At 35.8% G+C, this 20,552-nt stretch overlaps 2 protein-coding genes and 1 pseudogene across 3 annotated transcripts; all 3 read right to left on the reverse strand.

Annotated features, from left to right (window-relative positions):
• Positions 1–1,292: 1,292 nt before the first annotated feature.
• Positions 1,293–4,321, reverse strand: LOC116138148 (annotated as a pseudogene).
• A 599-nt stretch (positions 4,322–4,920) lies between these two features.
• Positions 4,921–7,235, reverse strand: LOC116138134 (aspartyl protease family protein At5g10770-like). Its single transcript, XM_031423879.1, is given in 3 exon segments — positions 4,921–5,843; positions 6,024–6,464; positions 7,060–7,235. Coding segments are annotated over 3 exon segments (1,425 nt in total). The 5' UTR covers positions 7,217–7,235; the 3' UTR covers positions 4,921–5,016.
• Positions 7,236–15,070: 7,835 nt separating this feature from the next.
• Positions 15,071–19,355, reverse strand: LOC116138130 (eukaryotic translation initiation factor 3 subunit B-like). Of its 2 annotated transcripts, XM_031423876.1 has the most exons (11): positions 19,100–19,355; positions 18,344–18,581; positions 18,074–18,220; positions 17,855–17,983; positions 17,556–17,684; positions 17,390–17,473; positions 17,172–17,296; positions 16,867–17,062; positions 16,253–16,785; positions 15,945–16,053; positions 15,071–15,598 (listed from the first exon to the last, which is right to left on the reverse strand). In XM_031423876.1, exons 1-11 carry the CDS (start codon positions 19,219–19,221, stop codon positions 15,266–15,268), a joined length of 2,145 nt encoding a protein of 714 aa, XP_031279736.1. In that variant the 5' UTR covers positions 19,222–19,355; the 3' UTR covers positions 15,071–15,265. The 2 variants fall into 2 exon arrangements, with proteins under 2 accessions (XP_031279736.1, XP_031279735.1); XM_031423875.1 differs by having other exon boundaries at positions 17,855–18,220.
• Positions 19,356–20,552: the final 1,197 nt, after the last annotated feature.

A 20,552-nucleotide genomic window follows, 5' to 3' on the forward strand; every position in this document is an offset into this window, starting at 1 on the left:
TAGTTAACATTTAAAAATTCCTAGCCTTTTAATTAAATTTAAACTTGAGATGGCCTTTAATAAACTGCCCCTAGATAGCACCCAAAGACATTCAGAAAATTAAAGAATTAAATGTGAAAGTTAACCTTCGGTGAAAGGATTGCAAACACGATGGTAAAAGAGAGCTGAGTTGAATAATATGCGAATGATTACGAAGTTCATGTTGGCTCTTGCGGATCTGCTTCAAAAGAATAGCCATTCTTCATAGAGCAGAGAAGGCATAATAAAGAAGATGAGCAGAGAGAAGAAACCCAAGACAGGTGGAGGAAATGGTACTAGCCATGGACCTCAAAAAAATCTTATTAAATAAAAATCTAGCTCTTCTCACTTTTAAATAAAGATTAATTAATTCTTTTTTTTTTTTTTTTTTTGTTATTACTATTATTATTTTCATGTCTATAACCAAAAATAACTGTTTGATGCCACAACAAACTCTAAACAAATTAAACAATAATGTTCTACTAGCATAGCATGCTCCAAATTAAAGGGACTTAATAATCCTTTTTTGAGGTAGACAATTTGACCGTTGTATTAATTCATAAACTAGTTTGTTTGTAAGATGGGTTGCCGGCGAGCGGTTCTGTTTCATTTTCTTGCTTTAGGAGTACACAAACGGGTTCCGATGTGTGTTCAGTGTCTTGTCTTTTGGTATTCAAGTAAAATAAGATTACATTTAAAAGTAGAATAAGATTATAAATAATAAATATTCTATTAACGATAATTAATGTTAAAAGAGACAACACCCTGTTTCTCACTCGTTTTAACACTTTCTCATCCTATACAAAAGATAAATAAATGATCATTCTCTTTATGTATAATAATTTACATAATATTACTCTTCATTTTGCAATGAAACGACATTTAATTTTATACAATCACATCACTTAACAAATAATTGAGATAAATTTACAGCGATATGACCAATTTGAAGAGATATGATCTTTAATAGGTGGCTTGGCCTAGCTGCAACCCCTAGGTGCAAACCGATCTTTCGACGCCATCATACACCACCTCCAGCGTCTTTTGCTGCGCAATCCAAAAACTGTAACTTCATCTGCATTTTAATGGGACTGAAAGCTAGACACACCTTCGACGCACTAACCATAAAGAATCCCTGTGACATCAAGTTCACCTCAACATCATCACCAAGAAGAAGCTCATATCAGGCAAGGAATACTAGTATAACCACTAGAATCATAGCAGGTATCAAACCAAAAGTAGTAAGGCTGTGTCACAGGATATCCGGCCATAATTCACGAAATGCAGTCCGCAAAGACGAGTATGCCTCCACTGAGGCGTGTGACCTCGACTCCTGAGTCAATAATGGCGCCTGCTTTTGTAAAAACTGATCGTGGAATACTTAGGTTTTTGCCGGCAAAACTGATTACGGTATGTCAAGGCCGTAAAAAGATGCGTTCTTAAATGCAGGTGGGATTGGAGTGAATTTTGCTATTTTTGAGAGGCCACCAGCGTTGCCAAAAGTGAGATGACCTGTTGTGCTGACCGATGAAGGAATGCAGTAAGAGAAGAACTTCTCGTATTTATATGCAGTTTGAGAGGGGAATGAGATTGGATTTCGGTTAAGACCGAGCAAACCACCCACTGAACCGAAGAGGCCCGGGTTGTTTTGGCCGCAACCAAAGTAGAAGTTTGCTGAAAACGTCAGAAGAGGTTAAGGTAATTGTTTCCTGGCTGACAAATCCCAAGGAATATGAAGTGTCTGCGTACCGGATGCCATAGGTGCATGTTGAGGTTGCACAATTTGATGGGCTTCTACAGCAAAAAAGTGTCAAAAAATTCCATCTAATATGTATTTTCACATTGACATTAACTCCAGCTAATTGTACTTTGCTTCCCAAATTTCAAATCATTTACCTGCACCAAACTTGAATGTTTCACACATTGGTGCTGAGCAAGAAACGTTTGTATATGTAATTGATTCACGAGTGTCAAATTTTGGTTCATTCTGTTGATAGCAATTTCCGGTGCTGCAAGGAGGCTCGCATTGTGTCCACAGAAGGTCGCTTCCTGTGTCCAATGTTAATAAAACATATTGCACTGGGGTGCCAAGCCCCACTCTCACAACGTAATTGAGAGTATTGAAGAACTCGCCGTTGCTGATGGGGATTGTGGCTGCGTTTGTGTTCTTTTTGTCAGAACGGCCAGAGTATTCGGAGAATCTAGATTGAATCCATTTAAAACGAGACTGATCTTGGAGGAGGATCTCTCTTTGAATGGAAAATTTGGTTTGTCTCCTCCTTTATGTTGAAAACACGGGCCATATCTGTGGACTAATCTCGAAGATGACTGCCTTTCGCCTGCTAAAACATGTAACGCTATTAAGGATACACGCAGATTCACATGTATAATATATTACTATCACCAAACACATACAAAATCAGAATTAAAATATGAAAGTTAACCTTGGGTGGTAGAAGGATTGCAAACAGTGGATGGTAAAAGAGAGCTGAGTTGAATAATATGTGTATGATTACGAAGTTTTTGTCGGCTCTGTGTGTCAAAGGAATAACCGTTCTTGAAGAAGCAGAGAAGGCTAGGAAAGACGGAAGGAAATGGTATTGTCCATGGACCTCGATACTTTTATCTAAAACTCTTCGCTTATTGTATAAGGGGTCAATTCTTTTTTCTTTTCAATTTACTTATTTTTCTTCCTATAAATATAACAACTAAGAGTAACTGTTCGATGCCATAATAAGAAACTGTACAACAAATTAAAAGGTGACCAGTTATGGTTTGTTTGTAAAATCTTCTGTTTTAAATTTTTAATTATATATTCCTTACATGGAAGGATGGATTAATTATTTCGATTTTAATTATATATTACTTAATTCTTTCCATGAATTAATTATGTCACCATAATTATTATTTTTTTACTTACATGGAAGGATGAAGGTTTGAGAGTTGATATTTTAAACTTTAGGAAGGAAATCCTTTTTTATAATTAATACTATAATATTCAAATGATGAAACAGCTAATTTAATGCTAATCATTTAATAAAGAGAGTTAACCATTTTTTTACACCCAAATAATGATTTAATGACGTTTTCTCACTTATAGATTTTTAAAATATCATTCTATTATCCAAATTTATATTCTGACGGTGAACAGAGAGCAAACTTGGTCTAGACTGTTGAGTCTTTTAGTAGTGAAATGTTGGATTTTAGTGGTTAGGATTATCGGAATTTGACTTAAAGGGGTAATTGTGTAAACTATAATCGCTCGATTGTCGACGATTGACGAAATCAATAGGAATAAGGTTTAAGAGGTTTTGATGAGTGATGATCATGAAAAAGAATGGTGATAGTGTAAGATTACAACAATGAAGAATTGAAAGCGGAATATAAATCTGAATAATAAAATAGTATTTTAAAAATTTATAAGTGAAAAACTGCCATAAAACTGAAAAAGTTGTTTACTCCAGTAAAGATATAAAATTAAGTTAAAATATTATTATTAGGTAATTAACTACATAACAATGGCCAATTTGAAGAAAATATATAAATATTGGCTATAGCCTATAGCTAGATGCAACCCTTGGGAACAAAACCAACCCTCTCTCTGGCGCCATCATACACAACCTCCACCGTCCTTTGCTGTACATTCCCAAAAATTGTTACGTCAGTCTCATCCTTATTGCTGGCAAACGCAAGACACACCTCCGACGCATCAAAGATGTATACAATCCCTGTCGCATCAAGGCTCGCCTCGACACCACCATTGAAGAAGAAGCTTACAGTAGGCACGTCAATAGTGGTATAATTACGAAAATCATAGCACGTATCAAGAATCGACATATTACGTTCCAGTGGATATTTGGTGATTCCTTCACGAAATGCTGACCACAAAGCAGAGTAAGCAGCCGGTGGCAAGCGTGTGGTCGCAGTTCCAGAGTCAATAATCCCCCCTGCAGTGGATTCTGGAATATTTACTCTTTTGCCGGCAACACTGATTCCTGTAATGTCAATGCCGTAAAATCCTAAGAAAGACAAGAGGAAATGATATTGGCCATTGAACCTCAATACTCTTTATTTTCGCCTTCTCTTATTCTTTTCTTATATATAATATAGCACTATTCTTATTATTATTAGTTATTATAATTTTATTATGTCGATATTTTATTTATTTTTATTTATCTTAGTATCTATTAGTTATTTAAGATATTTCAATTTTCAAGTGATACAATGAGGAGTCCAAATAAGAAGTGACAAAGGGCTAATGAAAATGATTGGAAATTGAATTAGTATTACCTAACCAATCCATACTTACTATATTCAAGACAATGACCTTAATATTAAGTGAAAACCCATTGATGCAAACTCCATTATCATCATCTTAATTGGCTGCTTCCAGATTATAATGAATCTTTAGCTTTTACGGATCATTTTCACGACCTATACTCTTCAAAATCTAATAATACTGATAATAATTTTAGGATATATTTGACACAGACATAGCATAACATTAAACCTAGCATTACATTATATTATGCTAAATGTTGACCTAATTTGACCCAACATTGCATATTTAAATTTATAAATATTAAATTAATTTGACAATGTTTATTTGCTTGAAGGTAATATTGAGTAAATTGCATTAATCTATGCAGCAGAGTATATTGTATTATTTTAGACTTTACATTATTTAATGTTATATAGTTTTGTCACCAAATACAGCACTACATTATTTAGTGTTATACAGTGTCTCTAATGTTACCTTGTGTCATATGTCAAACATGCCCTTATTGAACTAATATTATCATTATAACTCATCACAAATCATTAATATTACACTATTAATTTCAAACATTACATACTAAATTATATATAAATTTATTTAATTATATAATTTGAGATGTAAAATTAAAAATATTTAAGAGTGAGATATTATTATATTTATGGAAAGAAGCAAACAGAAGAAGATTCTCTTCTTCGTTAAATTTGTGCGCAGAGAATTGGCTAAGCGCAACCCTTCGGAGCAAACCCAACCCTCCCGCCGGCGGCGTCGTACACTACCTCCAGAGTCTTTTGCTGCACATTCCCGAAGATTGCCACGTCACTGGCGTCACTATTGCTGGCAAAAGCTAGACAAACTTGCGACTGAGAATTGACGTAAAAGATCCCTCTCACTTCAAGGTTCACCACAACACCGCCGCTGAAGGAGAAGCTAATCGTAGGGACGGAAAAAGTAGTATATTTGCTCAAATCGTAACACGTGTCAAGAATCGAAAGAGCCGGTGCCGTTGGATATTTTGACATCTTTTGACGAAACGCTGTCCGCAAAGAGGAGTATGCGTCAGGTGGGAGGCGCGAGATCACAGTTCCTGAGTCGATAATAGCTCCAGCCGACGAAAAAACTAATGGTTGAATAGGTAGTTTCTGGCCGCCGACGCTGATTCCAGTAATGTCAAGGCCGTAAAAGGAGGATCCTTTAGAGACGGTAGACAATGGAGTGAATTGTACTGATTTTGAGACGCCACCACCGTTGCCAAAAGTGAGGAAGCCAGTTGAGCTGGGGCTTGATGGAAGGCAATAAGAGAAAAGCTTGTTGTATTTTGTTGCAGTTTGAGAGACTACAGAAATTTGGTCACGGCCAAGACCGAGCAAACCGGCAGCGCCTCCATATAATCCTTTGTTGTTTTCACCGCAGCCGAAGAGGAAGCCGGGGAAAACTTCTGTAGGAGTTAAGCTAATGGTGTCTTTGGCAAAGAATCCAACGGAGAATGAAGAGTCTCCGTATTGGATGCCATAGACGCATGTTGATGATGCACAACTCGGCGCATTTCCTGCAACACAATTTTGGAATTAATCAAATCAAATCAATCTTATCTGAAAGTGATATAATATAAAATATAGACCACTTGAAAATGCTTATCATATAAACAAATGAATGAACCAGCCGGAGATGGACCACTCAATAAAAACTCAAAGATTAGGATGATGTATAATTGTTAATGTATTTATACCTGTAGCTGACGTGAGTGCATTGCACAATGTTGATGAGCAAGAAATGTTGGCATAGGTATTGGAAACTCTGGGGTCAAAGATTGGTTCTTTTTGTTGATAACAAGATTTAGCGCAAGGTTGACATTGTGTCCATGTGAGGTCGCTTCCTGTGTCAAAAATGAGAGATAATTCTTTCTTTGGTGACCCAAGTCCCACTGTAACAATATAGTTGCCTGAACCCACCACGCTACCGTCTTTCGCTGGAAGATTAGCGGCGTCAGTCTGCTTTACGTTATCTGCACGGCCGGAGTTCTTGGAGAGTTTTGATTGAATTGAATCAACTCGAGCCTGATCTTAGAGGAGGATTTCCGAGTGAGAAATAGAGTTTGGTTTCTGATCTCCATTTCTAAAACACGGACCTCGCTTGTGAACTACTTCCAAAGACGACTTCCTTCCGGCAGCTGAAACATTGATTCAAATCCCCCCCATTATTAATAAAAATTACGCATAATTAACTCATGAAGTAATCAAACAGTTATAAATACAATGAAACAGACAGCTCTTTTAGTAAACTTTTAACTATTAGTTGAACTTTTGGTTACAGACAAACAATTAATCTCTCATATATCGCCCGTGATCGACAAGTTGAAATTAAACACAAGAAAAACAGTATATATATATATATAAAATTGGAATACAGCAGTACACTGGTTACTGTGAACAAGTTGGTGGAACAGGGTAATCTGAGTAGTCAAAAAGACTAATGACTTTTAACTCTGACTTCTTTGCAAAAGAAAACAATGTAGTGGTTGTGCTTTGTAACATTTTTCACTTATTTTCAAACAAAAAAAATCTTTTTCTACATGATTTTATAATACCACAAAAATCATTCACCGGAATCGGTTTTCTTCAATCAGGAGCAAACTTTCAGTCTTCCACATATGTAAAACAAAATATGACTATATGCAGCTTTATAGTTTACTTAAACATTTAAAAAAAAAAAAATAGCATGGAAAATAAAATGAACTGAAAACTAGAGAACTGAAATTATGTTACCATGGGTGGAAGGTGTGCAAACAGGTGAAGGTAGGAGAGAAGAGAGTTGAACAGTTACAGAGGTTTCTGATTTAGCTTCAACAGCGTAGCCCCAGAAAAGGCAGAGTGAAAGAAGAAGAAATCTGGGAAAGAATGAGGAGGTGGTGGCTGGAGCCATAGCCAAGGAGGAAGCTTTCTTTATTTGCAAAGAAGTAGTAAAGCACACACTCTTTACTTTGGTTTAGCCAGCTTTTATAAGCTATTAGATCCATCCTTGTAATTGTATATTACTAATTTAGTAGACTGTTACGGAGTACTACATGGGTGAGCTCTTTCCACTAAATTTTTAGGGTAAGTTCTACCAAATCCGTTTTATCATAGTATCAAAGATGATGGGTCTAGGTCGTGTACCCAAATTGACTACAAGGGTAATATTGTCATTTACAGAAAATCCTTTACCCCCTAATTTTAAATAAATAAAATAGTAATCACAAGGTCCACAATCTTTATTTATTAATTAAATAATTAGGAAACGGTGATTTCTTTTTTTTTCATTGCCAACTCTCATCTTTAAGTAATCATTCTATTACTCAATTGTTTTAAAATAAGATCGTTTTAAATGTATGCTTAAACAACTTTATTTTTACATTAAAAACAAATTAATTAATTTTTTTTTTTATTATTTACAACAACAAAATCACTTTTAATATAAGATTTTCATATGTTGGTAAATTAATGCACATGGATTAATGAAATTATGGTTTCATTAAATTGGATGGGGATTGAAAGCAAAGTATACAAAATTTTAATATTTATGGCCAGATTTGAACCCTCTTAATGAAGGCAAGTATATAAATTTATGTTGAGGATTGTGATTTCAATAAAAGGTGTCACGTTCAGCCCGCCTTGTTCTTAATTAATAATTAATCATAATCCTAGCCTACCAGGTTTACACTTTATAAATTTTTATTATCCATTTTAACCATGGGATAAACATAACTTTTAACACTCTCCCTTATGATATATGACAAATGTCATTTCTAATATTTGGCATACACGGCTATGGTCCAAAACCCATCAGGACTTATCATCATCCCAAATTTGGTTATTATGTTTGAAATAGTATACATATATATTGTATAATAAGAATGATGATTCCATTACTTGGGTAATGTGAGATAAACATAACGTCTAACATCCTCTCTTACGATATGATCCAAATATAACTTCTAACAGTAAATATAAAAGTTTGATTTGATTTGATTTTTAAACTATTAAAAACAACCAACTTGCTTAATCTCCTATTGAAATTGCATGTCTTGACGAGGAGATCAATCAACAATAATAGATCCAAATCCAACAAATTAATAATTGAGAAGTCCAAGAAAGAGAAAAGCTAAATTAGTTCCAAAATGAAAGCACTACTTAACCAAACCCTAATTGATTGGTTAAAACAAATGACAAATTAATATATATATAGATTCTTCGTCAACTTATATTATTGACTCCATTAGTCATTTATCACAAATTTAATTGCTTGGAAGTTGGATGTGGCATGAATCTACGTAGACATAGCCAACCACAAGATACCAAAGTGGAGGGTCTCCTGAATAGACAAACCATTCATACTCTCTCCTTCCTGTTTGGAATCTTGTTCACTCNGGTGAAGGTAGGAGAGAAGAGAGTTGAACAGTTACAGAGGTTTCTGATTTAGCTTCAACAGCGTAGCCCCAGAAAAGGCAGAGTGAAAGAAGAAGAAATCTGGGAAAGAATGAGGAGGTGGTGGCTGGAGCCATGGCCAAGGAGGAAGCTTTCTTTATTTGCAAAGAAGTAGTAAAGCACACACTCTTTACTTTGGTTTAGCCAGCTTTTATAAGCTATTAGATCCATCCTTGTAATTGTATATTACTAATTTAGTAGACTGTTACGGAGTACTACATGGGTGAGCTCTTTCCACTAAATTTTTAGGGTAAGTTCTACCAAATCCGTTTTATCATAGTATCAAAGATGATGGGTCTAGGTCGTGTACCCAAATTGACTACAAGGGTAATATTGTCATTTACAGAAAATCCTTTACCCCCTAATTTTAAATAAATAAAATAGTAATCACAAGGTCCACAATCTTTATTTATTAATTAAATAATTAGGAAACGGTGATTTCTTTTTTTTTCATTGCCAACTCTCATCTTTAAGTAATCATTCTATTACTCAATTGTTTTAAAATAAGATCGTTTTAAATGTATGCTTAAACAACTTTATTTTTACATTAAAAACAAATTAATTAATTTTTTTTTTTATTATTTACAACAACAAAATCACTTTTAATATAAGATTTTCATATGTTGGTAAATTAATGCACATGGATTAATGAAATTATGGTTTCATTAAATTGGATGGGGATTGAAAGCAAAGTATATAAAATTTTAATATTTATGGCCAGATTTGAACCCTCTTAATGAAGGCAAGTATATAAATTTATGTTGAGGATTGTGATTTCAATAAAAGATGTCACGTTCAGCCCGCCTTGTTCTTAATTAATAATTAATCATAATCCTAGCCTCCCAGGTTTAAACTTTATAAATTTTTATTATCCATTTTAACCATGGGATAAACATAACTTTTAACACTCTCCCTTATGATATATGACAAATGTCATTTCTAATATTTGGCATACACGGCTATGGTCCAAAACCCATCAGGACTTATCATCATCCCAAATTTGGTTATTATGTTTGAAATAGTATACATATATATTGTATAATAAGAATGATGATTCCATTACTTGGGTAATGTGAGATAAACATAACGTCTAACATCCTCTCTTACGATATGATCCAAATATAACTTCTAACAGTAAATATAAAAGTTTGATTTGATTTGATTTTTAAACTATTAAAAACAACCAACTTGCTTAATCTCCTATTGAAATTGCATGTCTTGACGAGGAGATCAATCAACAATAATAGATCCAAATCCAACAAATTAATAATTGAGAAGTCCAAGAAAGAGAAAAGCTAAATTAGTTCCAAAATGAAAGCACTACTTAACCAAACCCTAATTGATTGGTTAAAACAAATGACAAATTAATATATATATAGATTCTTCGTCAACTTATATTATTGACTCCATTAGTCATTTATCACAAATTTAATTGCTTGGAAGTTGGATGTGGCATGAATCTACGTAGACATAGCCAACCACAAGATACCAAAGTGGAGGGTCTCCTGAATAGACAAACCATTCATACTCTCTCCTTCCTGTTTGGAATCTTGTTCACTCGCGGGCCATCATATTACTTCAACCAATATTACACCTCCAAATTTAATTTCTTGAATAAAATTTTAATATAAATTAATAAATATATATTTATTTATTATATGATTATCAACAATCTATAAAAGATTGGTCGAACTGTTAGGTACGTGTTTTGTCCCCACCAGTTATAAAGTTTGAATCTCTTCATGAACACCACATAACAAAAGATCATTATTTCCTATTTCTCAAAGATTATAACATTTTATCCACCCATGGGTAACCCAACAGTAAGGGAGATGTGCATGGCTGTAATCTTTCGTGCCAAGTTCAATTTTCCACTGGATGCAACGGTACTACTTTTGCCGATAATTTACTTGGAAGGCCACGGTTGTGGGTTACTGTAGGATAACTTCTCTTGAGGATTGGTCAGGAAAAGAAAAAAGATTATACCAGACTTTTACGTTTAATTAATATTATTATATAATTTAAGTGGGATGAGGATATATAGCTGGAATCTGAAACAGAGATTGAAATGAATAAAGATTGGAATCTAATTGTTTGGTTGTAAGCCAGGCAGGCGATTGCTTGAGTGGGTGGTGGATGAAAGCTGTAATCTATTCCCATTGAGAGAGAGATTGATGGTAACCTGTTTGTTTTATAATCAAATTATTGTATTTTTTTTTTTTTTTTCTTCTTTTCTTTGGACTAAGATCAGCACAATAATATCTTCTTAAATTCACACTGATGGCCACTTTTTCTTTCTTTAATTTCACACTTGAAAAGAGTGACCAAGGTAGAAGAAATAAATGAGCTTCTGAGTTCTCATTATCCTTTTTATTTCACACTTAGAAGAAAAGTGAACAAGAAAGAGGAAGCAACAAGATTTGTAGGGAAGAATCATAGCAAGTTGTTTCATTTCATAACGAATTAATTAATCATGGGATTTGGGACAGATTAACAGTTAATAATAATGCAGGAAACAAGATGTCAAGGTCTAATTTGTCAGTGAATAAATCAACAAAAAAGTGAGTGCAGAGAGTTGGGGGAGATTGAAGAAGAAGAGTGTGAATGATTGACAGGTGTAAAAATGGACATAAAGTAAAGCAATCTTGAAGTGGGTGTGGGTGAGAAGTGACAGAGACATACTTCCATAATGGCAGCTTGCAATTACAATTTCGGCCATTGCTTTTATTGTGCCAAAAATACACACTCATGTCTGCATCACTTATTAGAGCTTAATAAACACTTAAAGACAAGGTAGTATTATCTGTCAAAAACTCAAACCGCCTCCAAAAGATATTTTATATCAATCATATCTCATTTTAAGATAAAGATTAAGAAGTGGTTTCCACGTGTCAAGGCAACTTGCAAAAGCACTCATTACATTTACCTCAAAGGAATAAATTGGCACATTTCTTCATGAAAAAGATAGGTTGGGCATATGAGAGCTAGGCATAGATTTGAGCTTCCATCTTTGTACGCCTTACAGGCAATATCATAAAAATAGTCAGAGAATAATAAAATAACAGTGGATGAGTGAATGTAGGATTTGCTTTAAGCATCCGAACCACTATAAAAATCTCTCTTGTCCATCTTTTATGTATGTTTCATCTAACATACATCATCTCAGCACCATAAACACTTCTTATGAATCATATCACATGTAATTTCTATAGACAACTTAGCACTTTGCACGTCCAATTCGTTGGTGTCAAAATTGTGCAACAACAGTTTGGCGCTAGAGGAAGAGAATGATTCACACCAGCTCTCCATGTTTTTTCCAACAAGCCTCAAAATCTTCATGTTACCAGATGTGCTAATCTGAGCAAGATAAAGTCTGAATTTGGCAAAGCAGTAAACACAAGAATTGTATCCCTTCGAGTTAACTTTCCAATGGTCTAAAAATCATCCAAATCCGAGGTCTACAGCTCAAGTTATCGTCAAAATACTGAAGCATGTTCTAGATCAGAGCTCTAAAATCGCGTGGCCAGATCGCACGCGTCAGAGCTCTCAGATCGTGTGGCTAGATCACATATCACATGCATCAGAGCTTTCAGATTGCATGGGTAGATCGCAGATCGTACATATCGGAGCTCTCAGATCACGTGGCCAGATCGCAGATCGCACACATCTGAGCTCTTAGATTACTTGGCCAGATTGCAGATTGCACGCATCAGAGCTCTCAGATTGCGTGGCCAGATCACAGATCGCATGTGTCAAAGCTCTCAAACCACGTGGCCATATTGCAATTTGCAAGCGTTAAAGCTCTCAAACCCCATGGCCAGATCGTAGATCACACGTGTTAGAGCTTTCGAATCGCGTGGCCAGATCGCACGCATCAGAGCTCTTTGTGTTATATGTTTTCTGATCAAACTCCTTGTGCTCTAAGACCACAAGGAGCCCTCAAGCTCTCGGATCCTAAAGAGCTCTCGAGTTCTCAGATTGAGCTCTTTATGCTCTATGATCGAGCTCCTTATGCTCTCTTATTGAGCTCATAAGCTCGCTCATTTACTTGAGATCGCGTGCATCAAATTGTTCAAATCGCACACCTCAAGCTCTCAAATCAAGCCCCTATTAAATCGTGATCAGCTCCTAACTCTCAAATCGCGATCAACTCTCAGCTCTGAGATTGTGAACAGCCTCAAATCATGTTCTCAGCTCTCAGATCGCAATTAGTTCTCAATTCTTAGATGCGACTAGTTGCCAGTGTAAAAAAAAACGCGTCGAAAACTTGGAATAGCCCCTCGAAACATGCCAAAATAGTGGATTTTGTCCCAAAAAATGGTCTTAATTGGGTTCCTTGTTTCCATGACGTAGAGCTCAGAATGAGCTTTCCATGGATATCTTACGAGCTCCAAAACTCCTCCCGAATCAAAAATTATGGCTGTTTTAAGTTGGCTTGTCCATTTAAGGCCTCTGAGCCGTGCGTTTGGGCTTCTCACTTAGTCTCTAGGAATTCATCTACTAGACATTTTATGTTAGCTATTAGATCCCGCTCAGCTTCGGATCACTCCAAGCACTCAGATCGTAGTCCTAACTCTCAGCACCCGATCACGATTCACGCCAAGCATAGTTCGAGCTCTTCATTTCAAGACTACAGCCTATAGTGCGATAGCCATTCAAATCTAAGACATGAGTTTTTTAAGTGCAATACGCACTCCAAAACTGGGGGGGGGGGGGGGGGGGGGGGGGGGGGGGGGGGGGGGGGGTGTTCTGTTGTACACACTGATGTCAACACCACCAATTAGAGCTTAACAAGCACTTAAAGACATGGTGGTATTAGTTGTCAAAAACCCAAACCGCCTCTAAGAGATATTTTATATTAATCCTATCCCATTTTAAGATAAAGATTAAGGAGTGGTTCTCAAGTGTCAAGGCAACTTGTAAAATCACTCATTACATTGACCTCAAAGGTATAAATGGGCACCTCTCCTCATGAAAAAGAGAGGTTAGACATATGAGAGCTAAGCATAGATTTGAGCTTCATTATTTTTCTCTATAAATAAAGTATTTCTCCATTTTTGTACGCCTTACAGGCAATATCATAAAAATAGTCAGAGAATAATAAAATAACAGTGGATGTAGGATTCGCTTTAAGCATCCGAACCACTAAAAAAAATCTCTCTTATCCATCTTTTATTTATGTTTCATCAAACATATATTATCTCAACACCATAAACACTTTTCATGAATCATATCACATGTAATTTCTAAAGACAGCTTGTGTTGTGGGTGTGGCCATTATAGAATCACCAATGTCTTAAAAGCTTTTAAGATTTTAGAATCCCTTTAATTAATATCTTTTATCTTTTAAAGATACCCGCATTAGGGGATTTAGCAATTACTACCCAAATATTTTACAACTTGAAAGTGGTTCTGCTAACAAGCCATGGTGGACCATCATTCTTATTCTAAAATATATAAACTCTTGTACACAAACAAACCTAAAATAGGTTGCGTGTGTTTTGTTTTTTTCAAAGTACCCTATTCCTATCGTGAATAATTATTTTGTCGACATTATTTATAGATAATATGGGATCATACAAGCATATGGACCTATTATACAAACTGGCCAATGACAACTTGCTATGTCAGGGGAGTTGCAATAGAAGGTTGTAAAGTTAGATTATAGACCTAATATTATTAATTAATTATTTTCTAGCTTGATTGGTGTGCTTGCTCCATCACCGCTTCAAGTAGAATGACCCAAAACAAGTCCTGAGTCCTGACCCCTTTCGTCTTCCACTAGCATTTAAGAACTTGCCCATAAAACTGAAAGCAACTACACAACAATATTTGGATTTACAGTGTGGGAAATAGCTGCTAGTGAGGAACGTTTAACACCAAAATTCTTTAAGCACTTCCACACCATATCCCATTAGAAGATAGTATTAGCTTTCTGGATGTAGTGGGTGTAGGTCCGTTTCAATGAACAAACAAGACATTGTTCCTGTCAGATGCATTATTCTATTCACAAAATGCTTCCTTCAAAAGAACGCCCTGATATTCAAACAAAATCCCACTCGTGTGATAGGCATTTGGCAGTCCACCATATATTGTTTTGATTAAAAAGCTAAAAGAAATTTACTACTTTGATATCCATTCATAACTGCAGTTACAACCAAAAAATGAATAACCAGACAACAAAATTGATTGGCATCTGAAAGCATTATAACATCAAGAAATATGTTAGTCATAACTTAACAAAATTCTTCAAGAAATTAAATTGAGAAAAAAAAGGGGGGGAAGTAGTAAACACAAACACTACTCCCAGGGGACTCTTTCAAACTTCAACGGCAAGAAAAGCCATCTCTAGTAGACCTGACAATCAATATTATGTCATCCCTTTGTATCGTAATTAGCTTCTCAAAACCTCCACTTAAATTGTTTGTCTACAAGATATGTCTGCTGCATGTTGTAATCTGAAGAAAGGCAGGTTCCGGCTTTCTAAAAATAGCAATTTAGACACTCACTAGTCAAAAAAAACCACCTCCTCTGAAACATCCAGCACTTCCTCAACTTCAATTTCTTTAGCCTCGTATTCCTCTTCTTCATCACTGGCTTCTCCATCCCTCAACCCCTGTCTTTCCAATTTGTCTTCCTCATGCAAGCGTTTCCACTTATTGACCCACTTCTCCCATTCATCCTTCAATGCTCTCCGCCTCTCACGCTCCTGCTCACTCAATTGCAATGACACATCCTGGTCCTCTGCCTCATACTTCTTGCTATATTTCTTCAAATTCTTTGCAATTTCCTCTTCCTTCTCAGGACTCAAGAAAGATGGTGGTCTTGGCCGCCACAAGAACTGTAACAATCAAAAAAAAGAAGTCCAAAATAATCAGATCAGAACAGTCCACATCCAACAGTTACACTAACCAAACATATAATTAACTTTTTTATTATAGCTACTTGCCAGAGCGAAACAAAATAAAAATAAATAAAGGGCCCCATGAGATGGGATCATTATGCACAAATGTTACACTTATGATCAATGCCACCTTTCACACAATTTACAAACGTAACTCGAAGTACTCTACAACTGAGAAATCATGAAAATCATTTCTTCCAAGTATTGCATAACATAAAATAAACAACTGGTTGATAGAATTATATCAACCTTCAATAAACAGAGTAATAATGACTCATCTTACCTGGAAAAAGTGATCCTTCAGAGTCCTATAAAGTAATTTGCCATTGAAGGACCATATATTGAAACCATTTTCCATCTCATGAACTGAAGTCACAGCAGTTGCAACATACCTATAAAAATGCAAACAGGAAATACAATCACAACTAAATTACAAGTAAATATCAAGAGACAAACAAAAATGAGAGATAAAGAGAGAAGCCTTCAAGCTATTTGAAATGAAAACACATTTTTCCCAGAGACTAATTAGAACAGTTGCACAGTTAAATTCAGTCGATATGAAGCCATGGAACAGTTATCATCATAAATTACCTTCCAGTAGGATCCCATTCTATATCTGTCGCCATAAAATGTTCACCTGTTGCCATTGTTTCAAGCTCATCAACATTGTAAAATTCCAATTGACCATTGAAACCTTTGAGTCCGGCCAGAACTATGAAACGGCCAGACGGTGACCAGAAAAGAGCATTTGCCTGTTTTCCCTTGAGAGTAGTGAGCTTTGATACCCGGCTAGTATTGTTTGCGGTTTTCATAGTGTAAAAACTAATATCAGGTCTTGGACTATCACCGTGAATAACCGCAAACCTGTGGCCCTTTGGCTCCCAGGCAAAGGCGATGATCTTGTCATTCTTATTATCAAGCTCCAAAACCTCAATGGGTATGTCTCTTTCTTTAATTCGGAACAACTCAAAGCCAGTGTATGTGCTTTTTTTGGTTTTTGTATAGCGATCAACCTTGACAGCAAGATACTCTCCATTGCTTTGCCAGTACATCTTACAGTCACTGACACTGAAAAGGTTCTTCTGCCTCAACTCCTCTTTGCTGGGGATTTGGACAAGACTCACCTAGGAAATAGATGAAAGACGGACATAAGAACTAATCATATGAAAATATAAATGCAACTCCATATTTAAGTAAGTACTCACCCTAGCAGGCTGGTTTCCACCACCAAGCTCAGGAACAAACAGTGCAAGAATAGGATCAGTTGGGGACCAGCTGAAGTCCATAACATTTTCAACCTTCAAGGATTTCTTGTCAATAAGAGTGAAGGTCTCAGTTTCATAGACAGAGATCGCATTTTTCCCAAGTTTGGCAAAATACTTATCTTTCCCGCCACCCCATCTGGAAAATTTACATACTAATCCATCAGTACTGGAGAAGATTTTTTACATAGAAGACAAAAACAAAGCTCTTCACAGCTCCAAGTAGATTGCTTAGAAAGAAAAATCACCTGAAAACAGGCCAAGACACTCCTGCAACACCTCCTGTTCCTCCAACTGCATACTCATCAGCACTTCCTTTAAAATCTCTCATCACTTTCCCAGTTCTCACATCAAAGATGTTTAAAACAACCCTCTAAAAGTTAAATTCAGTCCACATGAGGAACAGCTCAGAGGTAATAATCAACAATAAAAAGAAGTAGAAATAAGTGGAGTAAAAACATCTCACATTCGCATCACGAGGATTACTTGGTTCCTGGCTGCTGTAAGTAACCAAATATTTCTCACCAGGAGAAAAATCAATCAGTTTAACCTGCAATTGTGCCAGTAAGACTTTATAGAAGAAGAGCCAGAGATAAGGCTAGATACAGTATGAAACAAGAATAAAAATTCACCTGAGGATGAGCATAACGCATTAAGCGATTGAAAGTAGCAGCACCTCCCCAAACAGCAGCACCCTGCCTGTGAACTGTGGCCAGGTAAGTACCTAGAGGGGACCACTGCACAAAACTTTCGGTCCAGTACTGTGAAGGAAACAGACTATAGTCATTCATCAAACCATCATTTAATAAAAAAGGAAACTGTGACTTATGTTGTATAGAAACAATATTTTTGAAATAACAAAAAGAGATACAACTATAGATATTAATGCAGTGTCATTCGATAACGTCAGGCAAATGGGGAGTTCACTCACAGTGCGCTTGTAAACAGGCTCAGGCTTCAAGTGCCTTGCATCATTCCATAAAACCTCAGTATCAGTGCCAGCACGAATCACAAACTGATCTCGTGCTTTTTCATCAGTGAGCCACTGCTGGAGATTCTCCTGATATGATATACAAGCAAGTAACATCAGCTCACACAGAGAAAAAAAAAGGGTAAATATAACAAGTAAATTACTTATTAAAAGAATTACCCCTGGTGTATATGGCTTAAATTCTGGTGGAGCCCACTCATTTGGAACTTTCATAAACTTATCAAAGTCATCAAACATATTCACCGCAAAAATATGCGCCTTGTCCAACTTGTAACCATTAGTTTTCTCCTTGGCAAGCTCAGCTTCCTACAACAGAAACCAAAGTTGAATTAGTATTTCATGCACCAGCATCTACAGCTTAGAGTTAAAACCTTGAGAAAAGAGCAACTGCCATTCAAAATATCCTAAATTACAATTCAATATAAATACCTGAGGGGTATTATACTCAATGAAGCAGTAACCTAGAGTCTTCTGGGTTTCAGGATCAACGGGCATCCATAATCCATCTTCCTTAATAACACCAATCTGACTATAGATCTTGCGAATAACACCTTCAAGCTTCTCAAACTTTTCTCGAGGAACAACGGGTAGATTATCAACAACAATAATATTACCAAACCCAGAATCAAGTTCCTGCTGATCATCTTCGTATACATCGTCATCATCACTACTCAAAAGAATACAATAGACCATAATTAAATCACACACAAATGAGTTATGAAAGTAAACAGAAAATTTAACCGACAGAAATTAAAAATAAAAACAGAGGAAACGAAAATAGAGAAAACTTTCAGTATTATACTCAGACGTGTTAAAGCTTAGTAAGGCCACGCAGAAGTTGTAGGGTAAAAGTTCGGTCCATCTGTTCCATATTATTGTTTGTTTGGCCTTGGAAAAAAATATGTATTTATCCAACAGGAAATAACCTCAACGTAGAACAACATGCGTGATTTACCTTAAACCTAAAAACAAAACCCTAATTTATTTAGCTTAAGTTTTCACAGCGTTTAGATTTAATAAACAATAACAGACACTGAACTCCACGAAGCCAGGTAATCACAAAACAGCACTCAAACACAGCAGCATAAAAATAAGGAATTAAATTTTCTATTAATTTCCTACAGCTCCTTGGCAAGCAAACCAAACGAAGGTAAGAATAGAGTAGAGACGCGTGAACTATCATACCTAATGATGCCACAATTTTCGCCGGGTGGGACGTGAACAGAATCGAGATCAACTTGAGTGAGATCGATGCCGAGACGAGAAGCCAGCTCCTCCGTCTGGTTCATAATCAGAACGTCCCCCATGATTGCTATTGGTTTTAGTTTCAGCCAGGAATTCTGCCGAATCCCAGCTGTAGTGCTCTGTAGACGATAAGAGATTGATGCCCTTTGCGCAGAGTGAGAGAAAGAGCAAGAGAGTTCTAGGGTTTTTGGCTCAGGCGGAGTGTTAATCAAAAACTAAAAGAGTGTGGATTGGATTGAATTGGTCCAGGTTGTATTAGGCCCAATATAATTTTAATCCATCTTGTTTGCGGAATGGAGTTGTTCCTTTCTCTTCGTTACTTTAGGACTATTACTTTAAATCAAAGAGAAATTATATTTATTTACTATAAAACACACTACATATTTTAATAAATAAATTTTATTTAATTGGTCACCCCAATAATTAAATACACCGATTTTATTTCTTTACACAAATTATCTCCATATTTAAAGTTATTAGAAATGATAGTTATATTTAGATTTCTAGTTTGTAATTAATGAAATATTATATTACATTTTCCACCCTCTTTCATCTCTTTGTTTTTTATAAAATCTCGAAGTCCTTTTTTTATATGAAAAATAAAATAATTTCAAAGTTTAAATATTATTTGAACTTTAAAAAAAAAAAAAAATACTTTGTTTGTATTTCTAATTTATAATCCGCAGAATGCTATCCCACAATAATCTACCGTCATAATCCCCAAAATAAATCATGCGTCTAATTGAGCTTGAGACTATGGATTATACCATTTCTGACCCCTTCACTACCCACGGGTGGGTTAAAATTAATTTAGAACACGTAAACAGATGAAATATTGAATCCTATTGAACTAACCAAATATCTTAATGAAAGAATTTTAGATTTTGCACCAGTTATGAGGATGCTATTTCTCTCACAGTCAATTGGAACTCATATTAACCAAGCGAGATAGATCATTAGGGGAGTGCTCCCATGCCTTCTTCTCGGGGATGGATTCATCTCGGGAAATGAAATGAAAGAAAAAGCATTCCGCCCAGTCATTCAGTGATAGTTCAGTGGTTCAAGTGCCTTCAATCAAGCACGCTGAACAAGGTGTTTGGAAAGGGCTACTTCTTGCACTTGGCACGAAGAACTTATCAAAGTCATCAAACATATTCACGGCAAAATTATGCGCCTTGTCAACTTGTACCCATTGGTTTTTCTCGGCAACCTCAGCTTCCTACATCAGAAACCAAAGTTGAATCAGAGTTTCATACACCAACCTCAGCATGCAAGGAATTCTAAATTACAATTCAATATAAATAAATACCTGTGGGGTATATACTCAATGAAGCAGTAACCTAGAGTCTCTGGGTTTCAGGATCAACACGGCATCCATAACCGTCTTCCTTAA

This window comes from Pistacia vera, unplaced genomic scaffold, assembly GCF_008641045.1.
Source record: "Pistacia vera cultivar Batoury unplaced genomic scaffold, PisVer_v2 Contig338, whole genome shotgun sequence".
Taxonomy (NCBI): Eukaryota; Viridiplantae; Streptophyta; class Magnoliopsida; order Sapindales; family Anacardiaceae; genus Pistacia; species Pistacia vera.